The 27,720-nt window shown below is 32.6% G+C and overlaps 1 protein-coding gene across 1 annotated transcript in view; it reads right to left on the minus strand.

Moving 5' to 3' along the window:
- Positions 1-3,642: 3,642 nt before the first annotated feature.
- The window catches only part of LOC115888533, a 42,439-nt gene continuing 18,361 nt past the window's right edge, over positions 3,643-27,720 (minus strand). Inside the window, exons 11-19 of the mRNA XM_030908280.1 lie at positions 24,586-25,515; positions 16,951-17,387; positions 13,494-13,710; positions 13,144-13,434; positions 11,468-11,797; positions 8,980-9,731; positions 7,025-7,261; positions 6,793-6,969; positions 3,643-5,128 (exon numbers count right to left, since the gene is read on the minus strand). Of these exons, the coding sequence (XP_030764140.1) occupies positions 4,547-5,128; positions 6,793-6,969; positions 7,025-7,261; positions 8,980-9,731; positions 11,468-11,797; positions 13,144-13,434; positions 13,494-13,710; positions 16,951-17,387; positions 24,586-25,515 (3,953 nt within the window). The 3' untranslated portion in view covers positions 3,643-4,546. The remainder of the gene's footprint in view (positions 5,129-6,792; positions 6,970-7,024; positions 7,262-8,979; positions 9,732-11,467; positions 11,798-13,143; positions 13,435-13,493; positions 13,711-16,950; positions 17,388-24,585; positions 25,516-27,720) is intronic.

A 27,720-nucleotide genomic window follows, 5' to 3' on the forward strand; every position in this document is an offset into this window, starting at 1 on the left:
TTATTTCACCCCTTCTTAGGGGTGAATTTAAAAAATCGTTCACAATTCGTTTTTAGATCTTTCAAAGTAACTTATATCAAAAATGCAAGTTTTTACCAAAACTTCGTATTTGAAGGCCTATTTTCTTGGACTATTTGCTAGCCTATCTTTTCGAATCAATATCTATGTGAACTTGCTTATTTCACAGAAAAAATAGACTAACTAATTTTATACAAATCTGGGCATTGGTACAACACTGTATTCAGTATAAAACAACGAATAGTTTGTTGTTTTAAGTACTAATCCTTAAATAATAGTTGTTTTTTACTTAAATTATATTTATGTACAAACAAATCAAGTGATGTACCAACTACTACATGAAAAAAACACCAAAAACACGTGTTTGCATATGCAATGTATAATAATAAATAAATATAGTAAAAAAACAAGTCTAAACTCTCTGTTTTCTAAAATTATTTTGGTTGTGTCCTACTTATCACAATGTAAAATGACAAGAATCATTAGTTCTATTAAAAAAAACAATAATCAATTATTTCTTTGTTTACACTCACTTAGAAGCACACTTTTAAAATATTTACAAAATAAATTTATACAAAAATATATTTAAAAAAATTGAAATGAATTCGCATATTTTTTATTCTTTTAATTTTTAATCGTTCATTGAACTGAATTCTTTTCCATCCTGTATTTTTCTAATATATTTTAATGTTCCTTATAAATACAGTTTAGTTGATTTTTATAAATATATTCTAAATATAATAGACCAATTAATTTAATTCCCCAAATATTATTATATTTATCAATATTAATGTAAAAATAAAAACTAAAAACAATAAAGAAAATATAAGTTTATAAAAAGGCAACAATAATTATTCTTCTAAATTTCTAATAACAATCTGAATTAATAAAATTTAAAAAAAAGTCCCGTATTAGGAACTAAGCGTGAATGCTGAGACATGAAGAGAATGACGGATGTTAAAATAAAAAATGTAATAAAGAAAAGTATAGCGGTATCACCAAAGGCTTTCCTCTATATTCTCGATGGTAATGCTAAAAAATATACAGGGTGGCCTTAATTGTAATCGAGAAACTTTGGCAACATATTGTGCAGATAAAAATAAGTAAAAAAGTTCGTATAAAAAATGTCCTGAAATGCTTCGTTTTGGAGATACAGTGTATAGAAGTTTAACTTTTATTTCGTTTCTTTCCAAATTTCTGAAGTAACGTTCATATCTGGATAAAAATTGGTGTCTGGGTATTTTTTGACGTGTGAAATTCGATTTCTATGCCAGTATGACTCCTACTTGTAGGGGGTGCCACCTACATATTTTTTCACTGTTTTGAAGAGTAATAACTTTTCGTCAGTACCTGTATTACACTACTGAGTGAAAAAATATACATTTCCGCGGTATTTTACGTAAAAAAATCATGATATGCAGAAGACTGGCGGGAAATAGGTGGGGCTGCGCCCCTAACATTTTGCGCTGGATGTATACCATGATAGTAAGACCCATGATTACTTATGGAGCAGTTGCCTTGGTATACAAAACTAGAGCAACGTACAGCAAGGCAAAACCTGTGCAAAGTACAGAGACTGGCATATATCTGCATCACAGGTACCATGAGAACATGCCCAACAGCAGCAATGGAGGTCATTCTAGACCTAACACCACTGCATATTGTCGTCGGTAGTTATGCCAATGATTAGAATGGTCACCGACGGAAACAGTACTGGGAGAATTTTCAGGTCAGGGGCTTGGAACACCCTCAAAAAGAAAATTCCACTTCTCCAACTCCCAGTGGATGACATACCAAGAATTTACAACTTTGAGAAACACCTCAATGTAGTATTGAGTAATAAAAAGGATTGGAAGAAAGAAACGCTTACTCAGCATATAAAAGACTATACTATCACGTGGTATACTGATGCTTCCAAAACCAAAGCAGGGACAGGGATAGGAGTATTTGGGCCGAAAACTGAATACTCCGAACCAATGGGCACCTACCCCAGTATCATTCAGGCAGAAATTTGCGCTATCGAAAGATGCGTACAATTTATCTTAGATAGGAACTATCGAAAACAGGAAATTGCCATCCTATCCGATAGTCAAGCCGCACTTAACGCGATCAACTCAGTAACCATCAATTCGAAGTTGGTCAAATAATGCCTAGAGAAGCTCAACAAATTAGGCAAAGAAAATAAAGTCCTTCTACTCTGGGTGCCTGCTCACCAAGGGATAAAAGGCAACGAAAAAGCAAATGATCTAGTTAGAAAAGGAGCGAACACTCCACTAACTGGACCAGAACCGTTCTGTTTTCCAAACGGGAACCAACTGAAAGCGGAACTGAAGAATCTGGAAGACTCCATCCGTAACTTGGAATGGGTGTCCTCCAACGGTCTAAGACATTCGAAAAAGTTCCTCAGAACTTATGACCGAGAAAAATCAAAGGTTTTCCTTGATTTTAGTAAAAACAATCTTCGGATTATCACGGGGTTTCTAACAGGACACTGTCTCCTCAACAAACACCTCAGTAGGCTGAAACTGAGAAACAACGGCGAATGCAGATTTTGTAGGGAAAATGGGGAAACACCAGAACACCTTATCACTGAGTGCGCCGAGACGACGACCATTCGTGCCATGAACCTTGGTACGTCTTACGTCGAGGATGGAGAGCTGGCCTCTGTGGAGCCGTCTCAGATACTGGCTTTTGTTAAAGCCCTGAGACTGTATGATGAGTTATAACTCGTTATAACTCAAGAAAGGGGAAAATAGATCTATAAGGTCGCGGTGATTAACTCCCCTCCTAAACATTCTACGTAAAAAAGGTCTCTTTGTAGAAGTCGCTACGAATAATGGTTCTCCAGATATTTGAAATCGAAATAGTCAATACATGTCATCAAAGAATACGACTGAAATAATATATTTGAAATGATTTTGTGCCAAAGACTAAAAACTGTTTTATCATAATCTCTTCTAGAAAAATGTATGATTAATTAAAAAAGAAAAAGCAATCCCAAATTTACGATTTCAGTCAAATCACCATCTACTCAACATATTATTTATTTTTTTTGTCAGTAATATACAGGGTGAGTCTTAAATAAGTGCAAATATTTTCAGGGTTGGTAGTTCTCGATAAAAGAAACATATTTTCATTTGAAATAAATCCAAAATAACCGAGTTATTTTACTTTGAAAATTTCCAAAAAAAATAATTTTTCTTAAAATTTGAAAACCACTGGATATTTTCTGGGTTTTCTTTTCTTGTAGAATTAATATATGCACTACCTATGTATATTATCAAGAAATTATGTTTTTTAACTAAAAAAATTTCGAAAATTTTTGTTCGCGAAAAAACCTCATCGTGTTTCTGTGGTCGAAATATACTACCCCTAAAAATATTTGCACTTATTTAAGACTCACCCTGTACATTGACTATTTCCATTCCAAATATCTATGTGATGTAAAGTAAACGCCACGAATGTTTGGGAGTGATTCATCGGTCGCTACCATGTGAACTAATCTGTTCAAGGTCACATAAAACTTAATTCCAGTGCCGTGGTGTTTCAAGTCATATAATAATCAATATATAATTTGTTGTTTTAACTGTCAAAGTCTTATCAAAACATATATTTGGTTATAAATATAAAATGGAATGCCCCATTGGTCGCACTGCAAGCACACCAATGTAAAGACGCACAAAAACGAATCAATCAAAGAAACGCGATATTGTATCGCCTTTGTCAATCACGTTAACCTTTTAGAATAAGTAGGAGGAGCGCAGGCAGATGATTAGACCGGCCCTTTAAAAACCTACGTCTGCGGTAAAAATTTACGTTTTTAATGTAAAAATGATAGCGCGCGTGTCGATTCTAACTTCATCAAGCGATGAATCACTCCCAAACATTCGCGGCGTTTACTATATATTTTTTCACCCAGTACTGTAATACAGATACGGAAGAAAATGTATTACTCTTTGAAACAGTTAAGAAACGTGCAGGTGGCACCCCCTACAAGTAGAAGTCCTGTTGAAATAGAAATCAAATTTCTCATTTCAAAAAACACCTAGACACCAATTTTCAAACAAATATTATAGTCGATATTTGGATGAAAATTGTAAACCACCCTGTATATGAGTAAAAAATTTAAAAAAATATCAATTTTAAAACCATGTTCAGAAATGTAAATATATTTTTCATTTGAAGCAGAGTATTTGGAGTGATAACTAAATTAACAACAAAACTGTATCTAAGGAAATTATTCTAAACATTGTATCCATGCCGTTTAAATACAAGAGATTAAACACGCGTTTACTTTTATTTATTTATTATTATAACTTACAATTGATTCAACATTTTAGTCTTAATATTCGTCTCCTACCGTAACTTATTCAAGCTTCACGAGGTCAGTTCGAGAGAATTGTCTCAAAGTATCACTAACAAAACTCACACGGGAAAGGATGATATGTAACCTCCTACATTCATACTTTACCTCGACATCAACTTAATACCATTTATTTCTAACCGAAACGTTTCACACAGTTCGCACTTAAGTGTTGGGATAGTAACCAGTTGCGGGTGGATTCTGATTCGGATACTGCGTGTAATCCGGGTAAGAACTCGTCGGTGCTGCCGGCGGCGGAGGCGGATACATACCCTGAGGAGGATGAGGGTACTGCTGAGGATACGGAGTATACCCCGGATACATCGGCTGAGGCGGCGCGGTACTGCTATAGTCGTAGTTACCTTGTGGTGGAGGAGGGGCAAAATGCGGCTGAGGAGGTGGATAACCCTGATAACTGTAGTTATAATGCGGTTGGGATGGCTGGGGAGGATACCCCGTGTAACCCTCATAATGCGGAGGGTGTTGAGGGGGGTAGGCGTAGCCTTGAGGGGGAGGCGGGGCTTGGAAGGGAGGAGTGTTGTAGTTGTAGTAGCCGGTGCCGGTAGTATTGTTGTAACCGGTAGTGCTGTTGTATTCGGGATTGTCCGAGGATTGTTTTTGTTGTTGGGTCGAGTTCGGATGGAATTGTTGGTTGGTGGATTCGGAACCTTGGTCCGAAACGTACGTAACTTCGTCGCTTTGGTCGCTAGCTTCCTGCTCGTGGTCGTTATTTTCGGACATATCCAGCTGAAACAAAATAATAATAAAATGACTGAACTGAACACCCGGAAATAACCAAAAAAATAAAAATATTACCGGTTATAAAAATCAATAATTTCAATTAAAAAGTTATAATAATTATTTATTAACACAAACATCTGATAAGATACTGAAACAAGTAAGTCAAATCGACGTATCTAAATTCTTTGACATCTAATCTTTAATAAGTAGTAAATAAAAGCAAAAATGCAAGAAAAAAAAAATATATTGTCTTTTTCGATAAATCGCAATAGTGTCACTGTTAATTTAAGTTCTGCCACAATTTCCATCTAGATTTACTACCTTTATACAACTATCAGGAGTAGAATCTATACTAATATATAAAATCCTTAAGTGACTGACATACTGATTAATCACGATGCTGCTCAAACCACTCAACATAAGAAGCTCAATTTTGGCATACAGGTTGATTCTAGGGTGTAGAGGTTCGATAAGAAAATATTTTTCGAAATTCCAGTTCCAAGAGGGTGAAACCACCCTTCAAATATTACAATATTTTTTATTTAAAAAACCGTCAAGTTTCTGAAAAAACGCTTAAATACGTATATTTTATTTTGATTTTTTACATATTTTATGATTTTTTTAAAAATGTATACAGGGTGTTTCGAAAAATCTGGTCACTGATTAATCACGATCCTGCTTAAAGCGCTTGACGTAAAAAGCTGATTTTTGGAAAACTGACTGACTTTAGGTTTCGGAAAAACTCTTAAACACGTATATTTTATTTTGTTGTTTTACATATTTTAAGATTTTTTATAAATTTATACAGTGTGTTTCATAAAATATGACCATTGAGTAATCACGATTCTGCTTAAACTGCTTGACGTTTAAAACTGATTTTTGGCAAACGGATTGACTGTGGGGTGTATAGGTTCGATAAGGAGGGGTTTCTCGAATCTCAAATTCCAAGAGGGTGAAGACGCCCCTCAAATATTACAATATTTGTTATTTAAAAAACGGTTAGTCTTTCGGGAAAACGCTTGGACAAGCATAATTTATTTGTTTTTTTAACATATTCTGAATTTTTTTAAAAAATCATACAGGGTGTTCCAAAAAGTTGGGTAATTTCTTAACCACGATTCTGCTTAAACTGCTTGACGTAAAAAGCTTATTTTTGGCAAACGGATTTTTCGAAAGTCAAATTCCAACGAGATGAAACTACCCCTCAAATATTACCAAGTTATATAATAATATCGCCATATTGTTTTTTCTCATGCTGACATAAATGTGAGAAAATTTTATCCAGTTTGTATGTTAATGGAAATTCTTGCTTTGCTTTATCATCACCATTACAAATGATTAATTCGACGCGAACGAAGTCGCTGGTACACGCTAGTAAATAATAAATAACATAAAATAAGCTCAGTAAAAGCTGACAAATCCACAAAATTTCAAATCAAATTCAAATGTGTCAAATAAATCGTCAAACAGAACTGTCAAAGATCCCCACCCTAGAGTCCTTTTTCCGCCCGCCATGCATGAATACATGGATAGCATTATACTCCTTTCTTAATCTTTTTATTCAAAGCGCCATACTAAAGTCACATATTATTATTAAGATTAATCAGTAAGACGGAGAAACTAAATAAAATATCGCCAAGATTTCAAGGAAAATTCTTATGCACACCTACCAAATGCTTATTTTGACGAACAAAAGGCGAATCCGGCATCTCATCATCCTCTTCGTCGTCCGATCTCATTTCGTCGTCGGGTTCTCTGCCTTCGTCCTCGTCGTCTTCGTCATCCGTATCTAAATTGTCTAAATTATCAGGGTTCTTAAAATTGGCGGTAATACTGTCCAGTGTTTCCTGAAACCAAAAACTCATATAAAAAAATACTTTACATCTTTTTGGAATATATTACTTGGAATGGCGTAGGACTGGTCTGTTCCAATCGTTCTAAAGGAGTCAGTTCGTCCAGTTTTGATTTCATCTTCCCTGGAGATTGCGTTGGCTGTTGCGCGGGTTTAGCCATAGGAAGCTGCAGTGCTTCCTTTGGAATGGTCTTTTGTTGTGGCAAGCCGGTCGCAGGTGGCTGTGGATTTGATTGTTGTTGCTGCGGGAGAGGCTGCAAAGGTTGCTTAACACCTTGGCTATTTACCTGTAACAAGTAGTGTTTTTGGTCATTCATTCCCGTGACATAAATGGTAGAATGGAATCACCGAAATAGGAAACAAAAGAATTGTGAACTATCAAAACGAGCTTAACCTTTCTAAATAAACCGTCCTAAAAAACTACAAGACATTCAAGTGAGATTATTACATATTTTTTTATTATTTTTTAGAGTTATTAAGTTAGAGTATTAACGCATTTTCACAAACCGTGCTGGCAACTGTTACTTTTGGGTCGGCATTTACATGTGTGGAAGTAAATCGCATAGGGATCTTATTAAGTCGGAGTGAGAGAAATGCGACCGACCGACGCGACGCGCGACGTTGTGCTGTTGCGGCGTTGCCAATACGCCTTTCCCTATCAAGTAAAGTAAAATCACGATCGCAAACCGCTTATTTTTAAAAGACTTTTTTTTCAAGAGATAACTAGATAAAATCATTAGACATGTTTCTGAGCATCTGAAATGGAATTATAAGGATATCGTTAGGGTGTCATTTTTTTTATAACGAGAAAATGTCAGTAATCGCGATAATTTAAAAACTCAACTTTTAACACATAACAGGCCATAAATTAAGAACCACTTTAGATATTGAAACTTTTTTATTTTTCAAGATCGGATATTTTACAATATGTTTACATAAGAAAAAATTCGATAAGGTTTTTTTCCATTCAAAAATTGTAAACAATCCATCCATTTACTTTTAGAGCATAGCAATTTTCAGCAATTGTGTAATTTTTTTATTGATAAAGATTTTCACATACTGTCTACAAAGGAAATACAGCAGAAATATTAACAAAGTTCTTGAAAAACTACAATCTATTATTTCTAATAGATTTCGAGATATCGATTTTTGAATTCATAATTCTAATAGCGCGACCACTATCGAACACCCACGCAATTCCACTTATTTTTACCAAAAATGCAAGTGTTTCTAGCTTGCACTTAAAAAAATTCAAGCTATAGGGAAAATTACAACGACTCGTTAATAAATAAACAAATTAAGTATCACGAGACGTAATTAAATCGTGAAACTGAACGCATGACGTACACCTTTCCCTAGAACTTTAAGTACTGACAGAGGTATTGATTGGGTCGACCGGTCAACTGTGACAAATCTGCTATATCCCCTTCCACGTCTCTTAGCGATGTGCACAGTTTCTCGGTTTATTGCATACGTTTGGCAATATTGTTTGCCAATACATTATCAACGCATTCTACTCTTCTTAAATACGGAAATCTCGACCCAAAACTAACCTTTGCCAGCCCTTAGTATAGTAACTGTATAGAGTATGAACGAAAAAATGACGTCCAGTTGGCTTGGAAATGACGATCGATGACATTCCCCATATAGTTTTACATATAATTTGATAGCGATCTTTATTTCATAGCCATCGCTCATGCCGTTTCTTTTTCGATCCTGTTTTTTTTTCGAAAAATTTTCAAAAACAAAAATATTTTAATTTAATTTATAATCAAATATCTTTAATTAAATATCTAGCCAACATTAGATTATAACAAAATAAACAACCTACAACTTGGCAACATTGTTCAGTGTCAGAGTTGATTAGTGGGACGTAGACGCTAGTTGATTCAATATAGGACCAATGAGAGAGTAAAATTAGTGCACGACATGAAAAATGCCATGTAGAATGAATTACAACTGGACAATAATAAGAGAACTGAAAGAGCAATTAAAATCAACTTACCCGCTGTATTGATATGTTCTTATTCAACTGTGAAATTCTTTTTTGTATTTCGTTCGCCGTATCCTCCGACTGTTGTTGCTGTGGCTGTGGCTGAGGCTGCTGCGGTTGCATTTGCGGCGGCTTCTCCGGCGACGGATGCAGATGCGGATGTTCATCCTCGCTACTACTACTAGGAAGATTAGCCGCATCTTTCACCTGCTTAGCAATATCAACGCCCATCTGGTAAGACTTAGGCCTGGTCGGCATGTTTTGTACTTTCTTAGTCACGCTCTGGATCTTCGAAACCAAATTAGGAACGTTCTTTTGCACGCTCTTCATATTAAATTTCGTCATGCCAAAGTTAAACGGAACTTGCGACGGATGCGACGGCGATTTCATTGGTCGGTTCTGCTTCATCATCGACATGGGAGCGTTGTTTTTAATCTGAGGCGGCATGTTAGGGGCTTTTCCTAGTTTGACGTGTTCGTTTTCTTCAGCTTTTCCTTTTACTTTTATGGCGGTCTTTATGGCTACGATCTTGCCGCTTTCCAGCTGCATGTAAACGCCCTTGGGGCTCTTGAGGACCAGTACTTTCTGGCCGGCTTTTAGAACTATGTTTCCTTTTTCGGGCTGGTTTGTAGGAATGACTACGTCGAGTGGGAGGGTCATTTCTTGGGCCGTCATGCCTTGACGTTGCCAGTGTTCTGCTGGGATCCATCTAGAAGGTCGCTCGCCTTGTTGCATCGGTCTTACAGAAGCAACCGGTCTGTGACCTGCAAATAAATATTAAATAGTTAAGACCCTGATCAAAGGGAAGACAATTAGAGTATATTCAAGTGTGTCAAAAAAATATTTTAAGTTTTTTTTTAATTGTAATAAACGGTATGTGGTAATTTCTTCTAAATGTTTCATGTCTTGATAATTAAATAAGTAAATATTATATATCAATTCAAGAAGAACCTAGTAATCTTAAAATAAAAAAAATATGCAGAAAGAATCTTTATAATTAAATTTAATGAAATGAATATACAGGGTGTTTCAAAAAACATGTGCCATCTCTCGTGGGAAGATTCCTTACGTAAAAATAAGATTTATTTTTCATATCAACATAGGTCCGATTCTGCTTTGTTTCGTTTTTTTTCGAGCTACAGAGGGTGTTAAAATCTTAATAATCTTTCAATTAATTATAATTTTCTTCCAAGTACTTTTAGTTTAGTGATACAAATGAAATTTTGAGAGTAAAAGTTACTTAAGTGCTACATAGTTTAATACTAAAAAAGTGTCGATAAATTCATCAGGGACGTGCATATGGGTTATTACTGGAATATTTTTCAAAAAAAAAATATATGCGCCACTGATTTTTTTTCTTTTGATATCAAAATTATGTAGGCCGTCTAATGCCAATTAAAAATTATCTCGTGATATTTTCTCGAATTCGGCCTCCTTCATGAGATAAACGCAATTTTATTAATCACAATAATTAATAACATTAAAATAAAAATTTTAATTAAAAATTTTTATATTTTACCTAATTTATTATTATAAATATTATTACTATTAGTTATTATTAGTATTAGTCCAACCTACAACAATTTCAAATAAAAAAATAATGCTATTTAAGATAATTACAAAAAACTAATTTTAAAAAATTTTAACATCCTGTAACTCTAAAACTATGCATACAGTACTCATTGATTAGGAATCAATGAGTACTTATTTAAAACTAAGGTTGGCTATTAGACTTTAAGGCAAATTAATAAAATTGCGTTTTTCATCAAGAAGGCCAAAATCGACAAAATATCGAGAGACAACTTTGAATCGGCATTAAACTGCTTACACTATTTCACTAACAAGAGAAAAAAAGTCAGTGGCGTACATGCTTTTTCAGAAAAATATTCCAGTGATATTCCAGTGCACGTCCCTGGTGAAAATGTCGACACTTTTGTAGGTTTAAAATATGTCACATTAATAGTAACTTTTCCCTCAAAATGTCATTCAAAATGCTAAAAGTACTTGGAAGAAAATTATAATAAATCGAAAAAATATTAAGACTTTAACACCCTGTAGCTACAAAATAATGCAGACTCGGACCTATGTTGATATAAGAAATAAATCTTATTTTTACGCGAGGAATCTCCCCACGAGAGATGGCACATGTTTTTTGAAACACCCTGTATACGGTCTCAGTTAACGAACTTTTTTTAATAAATAAGCGGAAACCTAGCATTTATATTTTTACATCTGGTTCTCGTAATATTATACAGATTGTTAACTGGACGGTTACTTATTGGGGAACAGAATGGCAACACTGCCTACTCCTTACTAAGCTAAGCTGCCGACTCGTCCCGTCGCGTCGTCTCTCGATGAGCGGGCCGAGGTTGCCATATTTCAACCATAAAGCTCTTACCGCGAGTAATAAACAAATTAACAACCTGTATACCTGAGTTAGACGCTAACTGCCTTCAACTATATCCGCAAATATTTTACAAATATTTTAAATCTTACTTACCTCTACCAGCACCCATAAGATACGACGGTTGCCTAGCGGCGTTCTTCTCCCTCTCGTATCCTTTCTTCGCCAGCCTTTTTTCCTGCGAGGAGAGCTGCTTCTCCTTGCGATCGACCAAAAGAGATTCATGTTGGAAGGGTTCCTTGTTGAGCGTCGTGCCGTGTCTGTCCAAGACTTTCTGCAGCACGACGTCTATGTAGTTGTCTTTGTACGAAGACCAGTCTTTTACTTCTCCCTCGTCGTATTTCTCGTCAAAACATAGAGTGCTGACGTCTTTAATTGTCAGGTGGGCGTCGGGGTTACATTCGTCCACCACACGATCGGACATACCTAGAAAGATATTATTGAACTGTAGAATAACAAGAAAGTAGAATACAGACTTAAAAAGTTTTAAATTGGTTACACAACTATACAGAATTTAAAAAAGTAAAAAATCCACTAAGAAATTTGTCTCAGTGCACTCTGAACCCAGCAGCTTTCTACATAACAGCGTGTCCCACAAAGAATAGCTCTTGGCTGTATCTCGGAAAGTATTAGCCCTAGGGCCAGCGGAAAAAAAAATATTTTTAACTAAAGAGGCTATGAAAAATTGCTGGAAATTATTTTCAAGTTTGTAGAACTGCCGGTAGAGGGCGCAACTGCTATAAAAATAAGAAAAAGGAGCTCAAAGTGTTATTAGATCAACATTTTGATAGTATTAGCAACATTTTTTCTCTTTTGAAGAAAGGCATTTTTAGAAAAGCAATCAAAATATAAAAAACGCTACTAAGACTACCAAAGTGTTTATATAATAATATTTTTATGTTTAAACTATCTCTTTCAAAGCAACTTTTTTCCAAAGCCTACCATGAATTCACTGAGGTGTCGTTTCTTGTTCACTGTCATTGATATCTTAACTATTAGATAATTAATACCCCTAGAGTATTATGGTATTCTGGTACGTTGTCGATTTTTTGAATAAAATAATCTTTTTTATCCTATTTTTATTGGAATGGCCATAATCAAGAGGGCTAGTAATACCGTTATAAAAAAATAAGGTAATTAAGGGCTTATTTTTTCGTATATTTATTATAATTTTGTTAATAACTTTGGTTTGAAAAGATATATTAAGATGCGGTTTTCGCTGACTTTTTAAGCTTTTATTACTCTTTAGTATCAGCTAAAATTACATATACTATCGCATTTAATTTTTTTAAAAAAATACGTAATGTTTGTTAGCTTATTATTATTATTATTATTTATACGGTATAATATAGAGTAAGAACCGCTCTTTTAAACGAGCCCCCGTTAGTTGGATTCCGTTCATAAAGTCCAGAGTTATTAATATTTAAATAAAAACAGATCTAACCTTCCCCCACCACTTTATTTTGGTAGATAGAGGAAAATGGTTCTAACAAAAAAGATTCTGAAGATCATGAAACTATTATTTATATTTATAGTACCCGTTATCTAGGCAAAATTGTGTTTAAACTTCTTTTTCTTATTTTTTATAGCAGTTCAGCACTCTAGCGGCCGTTCTACAAACTTGAAAATAATTTCCTGCAATTTTTCATGGTCTCTCTAGTTACAAATATTTTTTTCGCAAGCCTTACGACTAATTCTTTCTGAGATACACTGTACTTATTTTATTTTTTAAAGGTTTTAAATCGTTGAATTTCTTTAGAACATTCAGTTACCTTGTTTGCTGACTTGTCGGTCGTAGATCTTCTTCTCTAAACAATTATCCACGACCAACCTATAGACGAAACAAGGTTTTCTTTGACCGTATCTGTACACTCGACACACGGCTTGAGTGTCGTGGCAAGGGTTCCAGGACGCGTCCAAAACGACAACCCTATTGGCACCAATTAAATTAATACCCAGCGACCCAGCTCTGGTCGATACCAAAAACACGTGGATTTTTGGATTGGAATTAAACTCGTTAATGAGTTTTTCTCGTTCTTGAGCACCAGTAGAACCGTCCAAACCTAAAAAATTAAATATATTTAGAGAAAAAATAAATCTAAAAATACTAATCGATTCTTACGATAATAGCTGACATTTTTCGCCCATCTGTACGTTTCTCCAGGTACCTCACTGGCATGAAGAAATTGTTCTATTAAATCTAGGGTTATAAGGGACTGGCTAAATACAAGAAGTCTATCACCTAACGCTATACTTTCTTTAATTATGCAAAACAGTATTTGCATTTTGGCAGAATTTTCGATTTTTCCTGGTACATAATCTTTAAGCAATTCAAGGGCCTAAAAAAGAAAATTGAATCGTGAAAATATCGAAATTAGAAAAATATTAATAAATAAGTTAATGACATTAACAACTATAACAAGACAATGCTATATTTTTTGTATAATTAAATAATATATTAGTGAAAAAAAGGCAAGATTTTACTCAAGCCAAGTTTTTGCAACTGTGCAAACTAACGATTTATGTTTACATTTTACGATTCAGTGGGGCAATTTGACTTGCATAAGCCAATTTTCACAAATTATCTGAGTCTAAAATGCCCTTATCCCCGAAATGTTTTACGAAATATTTCTGTAAATATTTCGTAAAACATTTCGCAAAACATTTCTGGAAATACTTTCAGAAGTAAACTCAAATATAAACCGTGTTATAAAAATTAGTTCAAACGTTTCCTGAAATAGATCGAGACGCGCCGTGATTGGTTAATACAATATTAATTATTATTAAATAATTATAATAAAAAACAAACAATCACGGCACATCTCGATCTATTTCAGGAAACGTGGGAACTAATTTATATAACATGGGCTTATATTTATCATACTATTATGTGAAATAGCACAAAGCAATCAAAGTCAAACGTTGTGGTGGCTTCAGAAAAATAAGTAAACATGGAGTATGAATAAATATCATTAATTTGTAATGGAGTGTAATGTAATACCACTATATTAAACTGACATGAAAAATCAAAAACAGTGCATCTAGAAAACAGTTACCGATATGGTAGATTAAATTGGCTATTCAAGGTTACAGAAGAATATTTAGTTTTAATCATTGTCTAACATTATTAATTGCAATATAGTAAAAAATATATTTCCAAAACTTAAAAAAAAACTGCAGGGCAATAAGCAGTGACTAACTGTTCTGGCGGTCCGCCTTTTATAGGTTATAATCCATGGTGTATGTAACTATTTAAAAAATCGTCTAATTATTTCTTACTTTTGAATGGATTTGCATCAAACCATGTTATTATTATATATAAAAGTATCTTTTATTGACATCGAGTCAATCAATAATTTTATATACTAATTCATTATAATAAAATGAAATAATAAAAATATTGTAATTATATTCCTGCAGATTGAGTGAAAAGTTTTGTTCTTAAACATCTATGCTACATATCGTCAGTGAAACGTGATAACCTGCTAACTCCATTTTTTACGTTACTAAGTTTTTTTATACTATTAGAAAGAGAAAAAAAACTCTATAAGTAGGGAAAGCAAATACATTTTTCCCATTAAAGAAAATTTGCTATTTAAACTCAATAAAATCTGCTAACTCCCAGTGATCTGAAATAGCCACCGAAATTCTGCTATCTCGGTAATTTCCGTGACGATCACGCTAAAGCAAACACACAGATTCTTACTTGTCTGTTTCTTTAGTACAATACGTCGATCCAGGGTCACACTATGCCAAAGGGGCCCGGGTGGCAATGTAAGGAGGAGCCGTATGTATTTTTTACGTATTTTTTCGCCCTACGTTTTGGTCAATTTTTCCCTATTATATACAGGGTGAGTCTTAAATAAGTGCAAATATTTTTAGGAGTAGTATATTTCGACCCAAGAAACACGATTATGAGGTTTTTTGGGTGAATTTTTTTTTAAAAATTTGAAAATCAAAATTATAGCAAAAAATTGGAAATTTTAAAAGTGAAATAACTCGGTTGTTTAGGATTTATTTGAAAAAAAAAACGGTAAAGAGAAAATATTCTCTAAAAAGAAAATTAGCCCTGAAAATATTTGCACTTATTTAAGACTCACCCTGTATACCAATGCAATGCAAATGCCATAATGCAATGCAAAAGCAAATATTGTTAAGAATAAATAATGAACTATAAAGGGGGCCCGCGAAGGCGGGTTAATAGTTATATAAATATATAATATGGCCAGTCAGACCCTGCGTCGACCCGCTTACATGTTCTGTAAATACGAGGTATCCGTAAAGGGTAAGGGGAAAATGAAATTCTCTTTATACGAGCTATTCATCGGCGTGTATAAATAGTTTAAATAATATCATTACGTACTTGTAGAAGAATTTCCATAATACCTAATCAGTTTTATTTTTTTCAACGTTTTTCCACATAAATGATACATAATTTCTATAAAAATTAAAAAAAAATAAGGAGAAAAGTAATAAAAATTTAATGTTCTGTTTTCCAAGCTCGGTCTATTACCGTTGTATAAAAATTAGGAGATAAGAATGGAAGGATTCTACCATATCTTCTAAGAATTACAAGTTTGATTTTTAAATTATTTTCATAATCATTAAGTCCAAAATGCTGCTACTTCAGTTCTTTAAAAATGCATTAAAAATTTATTCGTTTTTGGACTTGTATATGTTTTGCTTCTAGACCGACGATATTATAAATATATGGTTATAAATATCATATTTTTTAAATTTAATTGATTATTTCTAAATCTGTTTGGGTAATATTCAATTCCATTTACAAAATTTCAAACAATAAAGGTTGCTATCTCCAGAAGTATATTTTTATTTCTTATTTCTGCAAGACGAATATCTGCTATCTCCCTATTGTGTGTGAAAAAAATGATGTAACACGAAATATTGAGTTTTATTGTTCCCCAGTAAATAAAATTCTTATCTCTTTATCATATTAACGCATGAAAATACTTCCTACATGTGTACATATTCTTTTGTACCGTTTTTTTGTAGGGTTTTTTGCTCTTCTGTAAAATTAGGAATAATGGAGTTAGCAGTTTATCACGTTTCACCGACGATATTATAAACGCGTGTTCAAATATTAATCTTGTGGAACATATATCAACATAAAACAAGACGTAATTAACGAAATATCGTAACAATAGCTATTTTAGAAACGTCTAGGTTGATTTATTTCACTCAGATTTATGAAAAAGTCCTTTGCCTCGGGTAGAGATACCTCCACGTTTTGGAAATAGCTCACAACGAAACAAAATTGGACGAGGCAACAGAAAACGCCAAAAAAAATCCCCCCACGTCCTCACGAGTAGTTTTCAGGCGCTTTTAAGAATCGAAAGTAGGTCGACGCAAACCGAAGTGGGTCAAGACAACTGGAAATGCGACAAAGTTGGGCGACGAAACACGACCTTGACCCGCTTCGAAGATTTCTCCGCATAGTGTAGAGACTGTTTTACATGTTAAAGTATAAACCAGGCTTTTTTAGATATTTCAGTTCACATCAGGTACAAATTTATGCATTATGAACAAACTTAAAAAAGAGAAATACAAAAAATACTTACCCATTCATAAGGAATACCCCCGTCCTCTTTAGAATCCTTCATCGACAAAGCTGACAGTTTCGACAACGCGTTCTCTACCGGAGGTTTTAACTCTTCCTCTGTTTTCACCTCGCTTTTAACCTCACTCTTAATATTTTCTATCTCTTTCTTCACAGCAAACTTATCATCTTTGTCCTCCTCTTTCTTTGGCTCAATCTTAATGTCACTAATAATTTTAATCTTCTTTTCCGGTGTAAATACTGACGGCAATTTAATATCGCTAATAATATTAATTTTCGGTTTGGTTTCCATGCTAGAGTCGGACTTTTGAGAGCTAACGAGTGAATTCGGAGTAAGTAGTTTGGAATTACTGTCTTCTTTTTTAATCCAAGATTGATTCGTTATGCTATTAGGCATGTTTGGAGTGAAGGAATTTTGTTGATTGTTAAAGAAATTACCTGAAAGAAAAATGTTAAATATGGATTATACGAATAGAAAAAAAAAAATAGATACAAAATCTTAGTTGGGGGTTGGAACCTTTGGTGTAGATTAAAAAAAGTCAATGTATGTGTATACTTGTATTCATTTAAAACTTCCCAATATGGCGGACTTCAGTATGAGAGGCTTAAAAAAACGAAAATATCTAGACTGGAATCGACTGTAGTTCAAATCGTTGAAATTGATAATCTGTGGTAAATCTAATTGAACTCTGAGACTTGGCTGACAGTGACGTTAACGGCCCCTTTTTCTAAATATTTTCAGTATTTTTTGAGTTTCTATTCACAGATTCTACTTGATTTTGTTCTTTTATTTAAGCAGTACTAATTATATAGTTATCAATAATCTTTTCACTAATCAAGAACTGAGGAATAGCCTGGAAGATATTCAAAATGTGTAAAAAGCTTAAAAATGTATTAGAAAACATTGACTCGTCCACAAATTCGTGAAAATAAATTAGTCCAGATGTTTGTAAAAAAGTCTCTAATTATTTTGAAAAGTTTCTTCGAATCAGTAATTTTCAGGTTTGTACCTAATATGTATAAGATAATAAATAGATTAAAACTTATATTTCAGGAAACAGCGCGGGCATTAAAGATTGTTGTAAATCAGTTTTAAAATATAAAGAAGGTAATGTTGGTATAGGACCAAAGATCAAATAACACTTGAAATATATAATATGTACAATAAGTGTAAGTAGTTTTTATGAATCTCTTTGATATCTATTGCATTGTTTTTGTATTTTTTGAAACATATATTTTTTTACTTTACAGGATACACAAAGAATAATAGGAAATACAGTTACTCACTAAAAGCACTTAAGGTTTGTAATAGATGTAGTTAGAATATCAAACACCAAACCAAACCAAACATTGTTTTATTTTACCAGTATTCCTCACATTTGAAAGGAAAGTCGCTTCATAAATAAGCAGAAAGAGATCGTATAGTACACTCTATATTAATAATTCTCTTTTATCCTATACTTGTTAGTTGACGCATCAGTTACTAGGTATAAAATTTAGTACTGATTCCAAACCTATAGTTGTGGTTGTGACATATTCTGATGTGTTTCTGGCAATTTAAAATATGTTAATATTTAAACAAACATTTCTGGCTTTCCTGACAGAAGTGTGAACACAAATTTAATAAAGGTATAATGTGGATAATGTTCTGATTATTACAGTTTGCATGAATGACTATTTTTGTATGTTGTTATTTTTAATAAAGTGTATTTAATGAGTTTTTGAATATTTCATTTTTTCCTCAGAGGATTGTGTTCTAATCTTTATATATAAATTTTCGAAATTTATATCTACAAAATTTATTATCTTATAACTTTTTGCTAAAGACTTTGTAGATGATACAGTTTAACAGTATATAAAAGATCTTTCTAAATAAGATTTGAAAAATATATAGCTGTTTTTGCACACATATCAATTCAATTTGTGATTTAAAAGAAATGGGGTGATCTATCAACTATAACATGAAACCCATCATCCTATCTCCAAGTCTTCTATTAATTTCACTTATTAAACAACTATAATTATTCAATAATCTTGATAATTCTAGGAACTCTCGAATATTGTCAAAACATGAAAACAAAAATTCACTTCCTATAGTTCTTACGTCGCGTCTGTTTAACTGAGATATAAGAAACAGGGGAGTTAATATTCTCACTGAGAAAGTTTATAAAATACCTTTAAGTAAAATATCTTCCAATCTGCGGTAAAATACCTTTATTCTTATTTAAATAATTTCAATAAACTATGTTTTTATTTTAGATAACCACCTAATAACCTAACTTTAACGTCAACTTGACAATCCGAATGTTGTTAACAAAAGAGTAAATAAATTCTGAATACGCTAACGCCAACTTATTTTTCGTTAAAAAAAAATTACCAATTTTCGTAACTAGGTCGGCCATATTGAGGAACTTTTAAAAGAATTGTATTATATCTGCATTGCAGCATTTTTTTTTGAAAAAATTGTTTTGTGATATTTTTGTATATGGATGTTTTTTTTTAAATGTGTGTTATGTGTCAAATAAAAAAGAGATATCCACTCCCCTCTATACCATTCGTATATTCATCCTATCCATACAAAGAAAGTCCAGATTTAGTTTGTCCTGAAGATGCAAATAAATTTGGTAAAACGTCGACAAATTTAAAACAAAGGACTTCTGTTGAGTTTTTTTCGGTCCCCCAATTAAAAAAAAACAGTATAAGTTATACAAAATAATGACTGACATTATGATAAATGTCAAATAATAAACGACAATGTTGCTAAACATGGAGCCATGTGACCAACATGGCGATAATAAAATTCGGTTTAAACTAATTTTTGCAGCTGTAATCTAAATAAAATATCTGTTACAATCATTTGCTCAATAAAGTAAAATGAAGAGCAGCTCGGTATCTTAAATTATACAACAAATTTAAACATTTTTGCCAAAATTTCATTTAGTCAGGTTTATAGGTTTTAGTGTCAATTTCAATATGATTGATGACGACCATCCGAAAACGTTTTGCGATTCACAGATTTTTCACTTCATTTTTAAACACAATACAGTCTTCAGATTAAACAGAAAAAAAATATTCTAATAGTCTCTTATCTTTAGGGAGTTAGTACCGTTACAGAATAAAGAGATACACGCGAAGAAAGAGAGCGCGCACATATACTGGGTGGCGCACCTCATTCGCCTCGGTTGATTATACGAAAAAGAAAAGATGTAGAAACGAAACATTTTATGAGTATATGTGGGAAGGCAATGTGCACAATTTAAAATTATTTTGAAATGTACAGGGTGTTTCAGAACTAAGATCCATACCAAAGTTGTATTTTTTCTTACGGAACACCTTGTATTTTATTTCATTTTTGGATTCTTGTGCCCAAAAAAATGTATTTATTATAAGGGTTAAATATGTTTAAAATCTTTGGTGTTTGAGATATTTAAAGATATTTGAAAATGCATGCTACAATAGAATAGATTATTAATACCCTGTACATTGCTTTTCAGAATTAATTCTTGTGCTGACTTGTAAACAAGAGAAATAAACTTTACTAAAAAAATTAATTGCTTTGTTTAATGTATACAGGGGTATCAAAAATTGCTGGTCTAATTTAAATATTTATTTTACATAAAAACTTCGTTATTTCAAATACAACATCCTGTATTTTTTTTTAATAAATTGAAGCAGATTTAAATGCTCTTTCAAACTATATAAGGGTTTCCTATACCTATCTAGCTCAGATTTTGAATAAAGAGCCATTTTTCAATAAAATGGGAACCAAAATGGCTGATGTCAAGTTTCTAGTGACAGTTAATAGCTATTTTCAAAATCGAAATTAGTTTATGGACTTTATTTAAATGTATAGCAGTTTACTTTTATTTAATTTGCCTACAGTAGTTTAATAAATAATATTTATTAAATACGTATTTATTATTCTTTCAAGAAAAACGAAGTAGTTCTCTCATTTATTTTATGATCACTCGTAGATATATGGATTTTCTGTAAAAGAGCCAATTACGGCAAATTCATTTTCTTTACTTCCAACAACAGGTTTCTGCCTAATAGGTTTTTTATAAACCACACTACCATAGCTCTGCGAAATAGAAAAGTATTTTTTCAAGGAACGTTTATCAGGAAGATTCCTATTTGGATATCTTTGAGCATAGGCTCTTGAGGCGAAGAAACAATTTTCCTCACAAAATAAAATCACTAGTAACATATCCATTCGTTCCGCCAGCAGATACTGCTTTATTTTTCTTGATAAAATAATGGATAATGAAGTTTAATAAGTATTAAACTATTGTAGTTAAATTTAAGTAAACTGTTATAAATCTAAATAATAATGTCCACAAACTAATGTCGATTTTGAAAAGAGTTACTAGCTTTAACCAGAAAATTGCCATAGCGACACCAGCCATCTTGATTGCCATTTTATTGAAAAATCGCTTTTTATTCAAAATCTGAGCTAGATAGGTATAGGAAACCCTAATATATACTCTGTTTTTTTTCTCAGGTAAGATTTCGACAGACGATGACAAAAGAAAAGCAGATGACGTCCCATACCAATCTATTTATTTTACTAAAAAAAGTTTCTAATAATTTTTAAGTTAACTATGGATGGGTTTAAATATAAATTCGTCATGCGTCGTCACTTGTTGTTTTTAACCAGTTTTATTATTTTATTTCAAAAATGACAGATCGTATTTCAATTTTATTGGTTTGACGGAACGATGAACGACAAACGGACGCCGATGCGCATGAACTCGCCTTTAGATTTTTGACGTTTGTCAAAGTCTTGCCAAATTATAGGTTATAATGTTGTGACAACATTTGTCAAATACCCTGCGTTTTGGAAGATGATGCATTTTGATTCGTGTTATTACGTGTGTTTTGTGTCTTTTGAACTCAAGTGGAGGAAAAATCGAGCGAAAATTAACTGTAGAACCCAGAGCACAGTTTATGGTTAATACTCGCTGCCCAGGCAGAAAGTCTTATACAGATACACCAATAAAGTTACTATCAATAAAGGTCGTATATAGTCTGTGAAACGAATAACTTTGAATTTGACAGTTCCCGCGGGCTTTTCTAGTGTTAATTTTATTAGGTTAGCAACTTGTTGCCATGCTGACGCAATGTCGTCACTAATAGAACAGCCTCGGAACGAGATTTATGACGTCACGCTAGTTAGAATAAATAAATATATATCGTAGGCGTACAGCGAAAATCCACTAAGTCACATTTTTGGTTGAATTGGATTAAACACACCACTATGTCCAGTTTTTCACGGTCTTTAACATGAAAAACCCATTAAGTCCAATTTCGGCATCCTTATATTATATTATAAGGATTTTTGGATTATATTCGACACTATTTTTTTCATATGACACAACACTGATGAAGGCTATAATGTTAGCCGAAACGTTTTTTTTAAACAAAAAATGAAAAACCAAATGAAAACTTAATCAGCGTTTTTCCCGAACCTAAATCCCAAGAAAATCAAAAATTTTAGAACAGTTTTACATATAAAATGACAGCGATTTTTATTTCATAGCCATCGCTGACGCCTTTTTTTCTATGATATTGTATTGTTTGCAAATATAATTTTTCGAACATTGATACTTGCAAAATATGCATAAAAATTTTGTGAATGTAAATTAATACAGCACTATTAGTAGATATTGAATGTTTTTTGTTAAATTAGATCGATTTTCAAACCCCCAAATTTAAAGTATATTTTACATTTTACCCATTATCTTATGTATCTATTCATTATTTGTATATCGTAAAACATTTGCTGCATTTGTATGGTTCATAGTTTATTTGCCAAAGTTATTTATTACTATAAATAGGTATATATATTGTATTTATTAACTGTGTATTATGTATATTTCATGTAAACTATATCATTTTTAAAATACAAACCAAAAATACGAGGAATAATTATGTTTTCCATGTATTCTACAACATATTTATTAATCCGTAGTATCTAACTAGCGTGACGTCATAAATCTCGCTCCGAGGCTGTTCTATTATAGACGCCATTGGTCTGATATTTAGAAATGTCAAAAGCTAATGACATTTTACTTTTGACAATTATGTCATTTCGTGTTGATTTTTGCACGAAGAGGAAAAATTGTCACTTGTTTTATTATTTTCCTTTTCTATTTCACGAAAGTAAAAAGAGTTACCTATCTGATTCGTTCAGGCCAAAGTCCAGGCACTCATAATGAATATCAGTAACTTTTTTGATAGAGAGATTTTATATTTGCCATGTTGGTAAAAAATAACGGTCAAAATTCAAAGTTATTCATTTTATAGACTATACCATCTCGTCGTTGATAAGTGCATCTCGAATATAGTCGAAGGACCATACTAAACACATACTAAAAACTGGAGTAGCTGTAAAATATCGACATCACACGATAGGTAAATAATGGATTTTAGTACTGCAGAAAAATAATGTCAAAAGGTACTGGTTTAAAAAAAATTAAGATTAAAGTTAATTAATCAACCTGTGAGGTATAAAATTTGGTAAGTGTTTTTCTTAATAAAATAGTTTGTTTTATTTATGTTGTTTTATTTATTCCTGCGGAATATTACAAATTTGTATTTGTACATAAGTTATATTGATAAATATAATCATAAATGCGGGAAGTTTCATAAAGCTTGAAAGTAAGAAATAGTTCTTTTTTATATTTTTTGGTATGTAGTGTCTTGTTTTTGTTTGCTTTGTATTAACACATACCGTTTTTTATTAAATAAAAAAACTCGAGTACATTTTTTCAGTTTTATACAGTTTTTTTCACAATATTTTGAAGTTACTTGTCAGTCAAATTTTAAATACATATATATTAATTTCCTGCTATGCGTTCCAGTTGTACCAACTTATTTCTTTGTAAAATAAAATAAACTACTTTAAAAAAATTAAAATGACAGACACATCTATCACTGTCAAGGATCTTCTCGTTGGACACACTATAGTTTGAAAGAGCATTTGAATCTGCTTCGATTTATTTGAAAAAATACAGGGTGTTGTATTTGAAATAACTAAGTTTTTATGTAAAATAAATATTTAAAATAGACCAGCAATTTTTGATACCCCTGTGTAGATTAAACAAAGGAATTAAATTTTTCAGTTAACACTTATAGAATTTAAAGAAAATAGAAAGGAGGAAACCTTTAAAGTGAAAAAAAAACCACTTTAAATATGCAAAATTAATTTTGTACCTGTTCTCAGATTTTATACATTTTCTAGTTAATATTCTACATTTCCTACGCATTTTTCTACATACACGTAGAAAATTTATTTTCTACGCGTCGTTACCCAACCCTGATTATAAGAAAAAGTGCGTTTTAAGTTTCAAACAATTTTTTATTTATTATTGTCGATTATATTATTACTATTATCTTACTATTATAGATTATACTATTATTTTTGATGACGAGCACACAAACTTTTATTGATTTCTCTATAGATTTAATACTTATACAGTGTGATATTTGGAAATATGTCAAAAAAACTCTCAAATCCAACTAAAGTTATTTTCAATTTATTGTATTATTTGTACCATTATTTAAATAGTGTCATACACATATTGACTATATATTTTTTTGGTTAATCTAGAAATAAAACTTTAACTTCACTTACCTTGTTGGTTAAATGTCGGTTTCTTGTCCATCTCCCAGAAATTCTGATCGCGAAATCCATCCTGTAAATTAGGCGTGTCATAATTACCAAAAGTATTATTCTGCTGAACTGAAGGATGCGCTTGATTCTGACTGTTGAATTGCGGCGTAAAACTAGACTGGCTCGACTTAATTGTCGAGTTTACATCCATAACGCTGTTCGAAGGCGTCGGATTAGTCGTGACCGAAGAACTCTGGGTATTAGTCTGCGTTTTACTGCTCAAAGGCGTCAAGGAAATTCCAGATGGCAGATTTGGAAAAATCGGTTTCGGAGTGGTGTTTTGAACAGTAACCGTGCTCTGATTATCTAAATTCAGCAGACTCATCTGATTAGACGACGATTGTTGACTAAAGTTCGACTGGGGGTTAGGCGAGAAGGTAGTAACGTTTGTAGGGTTATTAGGGTTTTGTAGAAAACCTTGACTCTGCGGAGGCCCGAAGTTATTACTACTTTGCACTGAAGTATTTTGTTCCTGAGAATAATTACTCGCAGAGTTATTATAATTCGAAAAATGACTATTTTGCTCAAACGAATCGAAAGATCTTTGCGACGACATGTGATCACCAAAGAGCTGAGATATCCCTTCAAACGACGTCCTAGGCTGATTGAACTGGTCCATGTAAGGCCCGTAGTTCGAATCGCTAGTTTTGTGCGGGTTTGATACAGACGATGACGTGTTTCCGGTATTGAACTGTGACTGATTGGTCGTTGGGCCTGGAGTAGGCGCCATGGAGTTTGGAGCAGTACTAGGTGGTTGCATGGGGTTTAAAGAGGCGTCCGAGTTATAGGGAGTGATAGAGGCTGCTGGTTTGCCGTTTTTTCCTTTGGCGGGAGGTTTTCTCGGTTTTGGTGGGGGTTTCTTCGCTTTCGCTTCTGTTGTGGTGGACACACCTGAAATTTATTGATTAGTATACCAAAAATGTTGTATTTCAGATTTATAGTTCAATTTAAAATAGTCACGTGGGTTTCTAAGCACTTTCAAACTTGTGTAGAAATATACCGATTTGGTCATCAAAACTGTGCGGTCTGGATTTTAACGTGTAAGACAGTGATGTAGACAACTTAATGGAAAATCAAATGTATTAAAAAGAGATAAAAACTGCGTCGTCACATTTCTTCTTTGCGGTATTGCCGGATTTTCCATTAAAATTTCAACCGGCACAAGTAGGCGTTTACGAAAAATGTTGCATCTAACATTATTTTTCACTACATGCAAATTTTTAAAATCTATACTAATATATATAAAATCCTTAAGTGACTGACATACTGATTAATCACGATCCTGCTCAAACCACTCAACGTAAGAAGCTCAGTTTTGGCATACAGATTGATTCTACGGTGTAAAGGTTCGATAAGAAAGGATTTTTCGAAATTCCAGTTCCAAGAGGGTGAAACTCCTCAAATATTACAATATTTTTTATTTAAAAAACGGCCAAGTTTCCGAAAAAACGCTTAAACACGTATATTTTATTTTGTTTTTTACATATTTTAAGATTTTTTAAAAATGTATACAGGGTGTTTCGAAAAATCTGGTCATTGATTAATCACGATCCTGCTTAAAGCGCTTGACGTAAAAAGCTGATTTTTGGAAAACAGATTGACTTTAGGGTGTAGAGGTTCGATAAGAAGGGATTTTTCGAAACTCGAATTCTAAGGGGGTGAAACTATCCCACAAATATTAAAATATTTTTTATTTAAAAACCGAGTTTTTCGGAAAAACTCTTAAACACGTATATTTTATTTTGTTGTTTTACATATTTTAAGATTTTTATAAATTTATACAGGGTGTTTCAAAAAATATGACCATTGAGTAATCACGATTCTGCTTAAACTGCTTGACGTTTAAAGCTGATTTTTGGCAAACGGATTGACTGTGGGGTGTAGAGGTTCGATAAGGAGGGGTTTCTCGAATCTCAAATTCCAAGAAGGTGAAAACGCCCCTCAAATATTACAATATTTGTTATTTAAAAAACGGTTAGTCTTTCGGGAAAACGCTTGGACAAGCATAATTTATTTGTTTTTTTTGCATATTCTGAATTTTTTTAAAAAATCATACAGGGTGTTCCAAAAAGTTGGGTAATTTCTTAACCACGATTCTGCTTAAATTGCTTGACGTAAAAAGCTTATTTTTGGCAAACGGATATTTCGAAAGTCAAATTCCAACGAGATGAAACTACCCCTCAAATATTACTAAGTTATATAATAATATCACCATATTGTTTTTTCTCATACTAACATAAATGTGAGAAAATTTTATCCAGTTGTATGTTAATGGAAATTCTTACTTTGCTTTATCATCACCATTACAAATGATTAATTCGACGCGAACGAAGTCGCTGGTACACGCTAGTAGCTTATATTTTTCTACACACATTTTCGTACAAACGTAAAAAAACGGCAACACTATGCCGCTTTTGATTTTGTTTCTCTGTTTGTCAACAGGTCATTTATATTATTCTCTGCCACACGCATTAAAATCCAGACCACATAAGTTGGATGACCAGCAGGGTATACTTTAACCCTTCATAAAAAAAGATTCTATATAGAAGGTGCCAAAATCCAGGGGGTTACATTGGGTTCTCGGAAACTATAATAAAAATCAAACTGAAAGAGAAAAGGTTCCCATCTTTGTGTCCAATAAAATGACGTTTTGAAAAAAAAATTGAAATATTCTAAAATAAAAGCCACTTCATCATTGTCACTTTTTTCTTTGTATTAAGACGGTTCTATTAAATGTAAAATTCTGTTTCTGCAATATTTGTTTTCTCTTCAATATTATTTTTTTAAAGTGTTCAAAATTAGTGTTGTTCAAAATTTTATAATGTGTTCAAAATAGTTATTACTTCAAAAGTAATTTTTTTTTCAAAGCCGCAATAACTTCACTGAGGCGTCGTTTCTTGTTCACTGTTGTTGGCATGTGTTAGATATTATTAGGCATTATTAGATTTCCGATTCAAATACATCTGGCATTATGGTATTCTTTATAAAAAATAAAGTAGTTAGGGGCTTTTTTCCGATTTTATTTTAATATCTTCGGTTTGAAAAAAAAATTAAGATACGGTTTTCGCTGACTTTTTAAGTTTTTATTTCCTCTTT

This window comes from Sitophilus oryzae, unplaced genomic scaffold (assembly GCF_002938485.1).
Source record: "Sitophilus oryzae breed Bouriz unplaced genomic scaffold, Soryzae_2.0 scaffold_801_pilon_pilon, whole genome shotgun sequence".
Lineage (NCBI taxonomy): Eukaryota > Metazoa > Arthropoda > Insecta > Coleoptera > Curculionidae > Sitophilus > Sitophilus oryzae.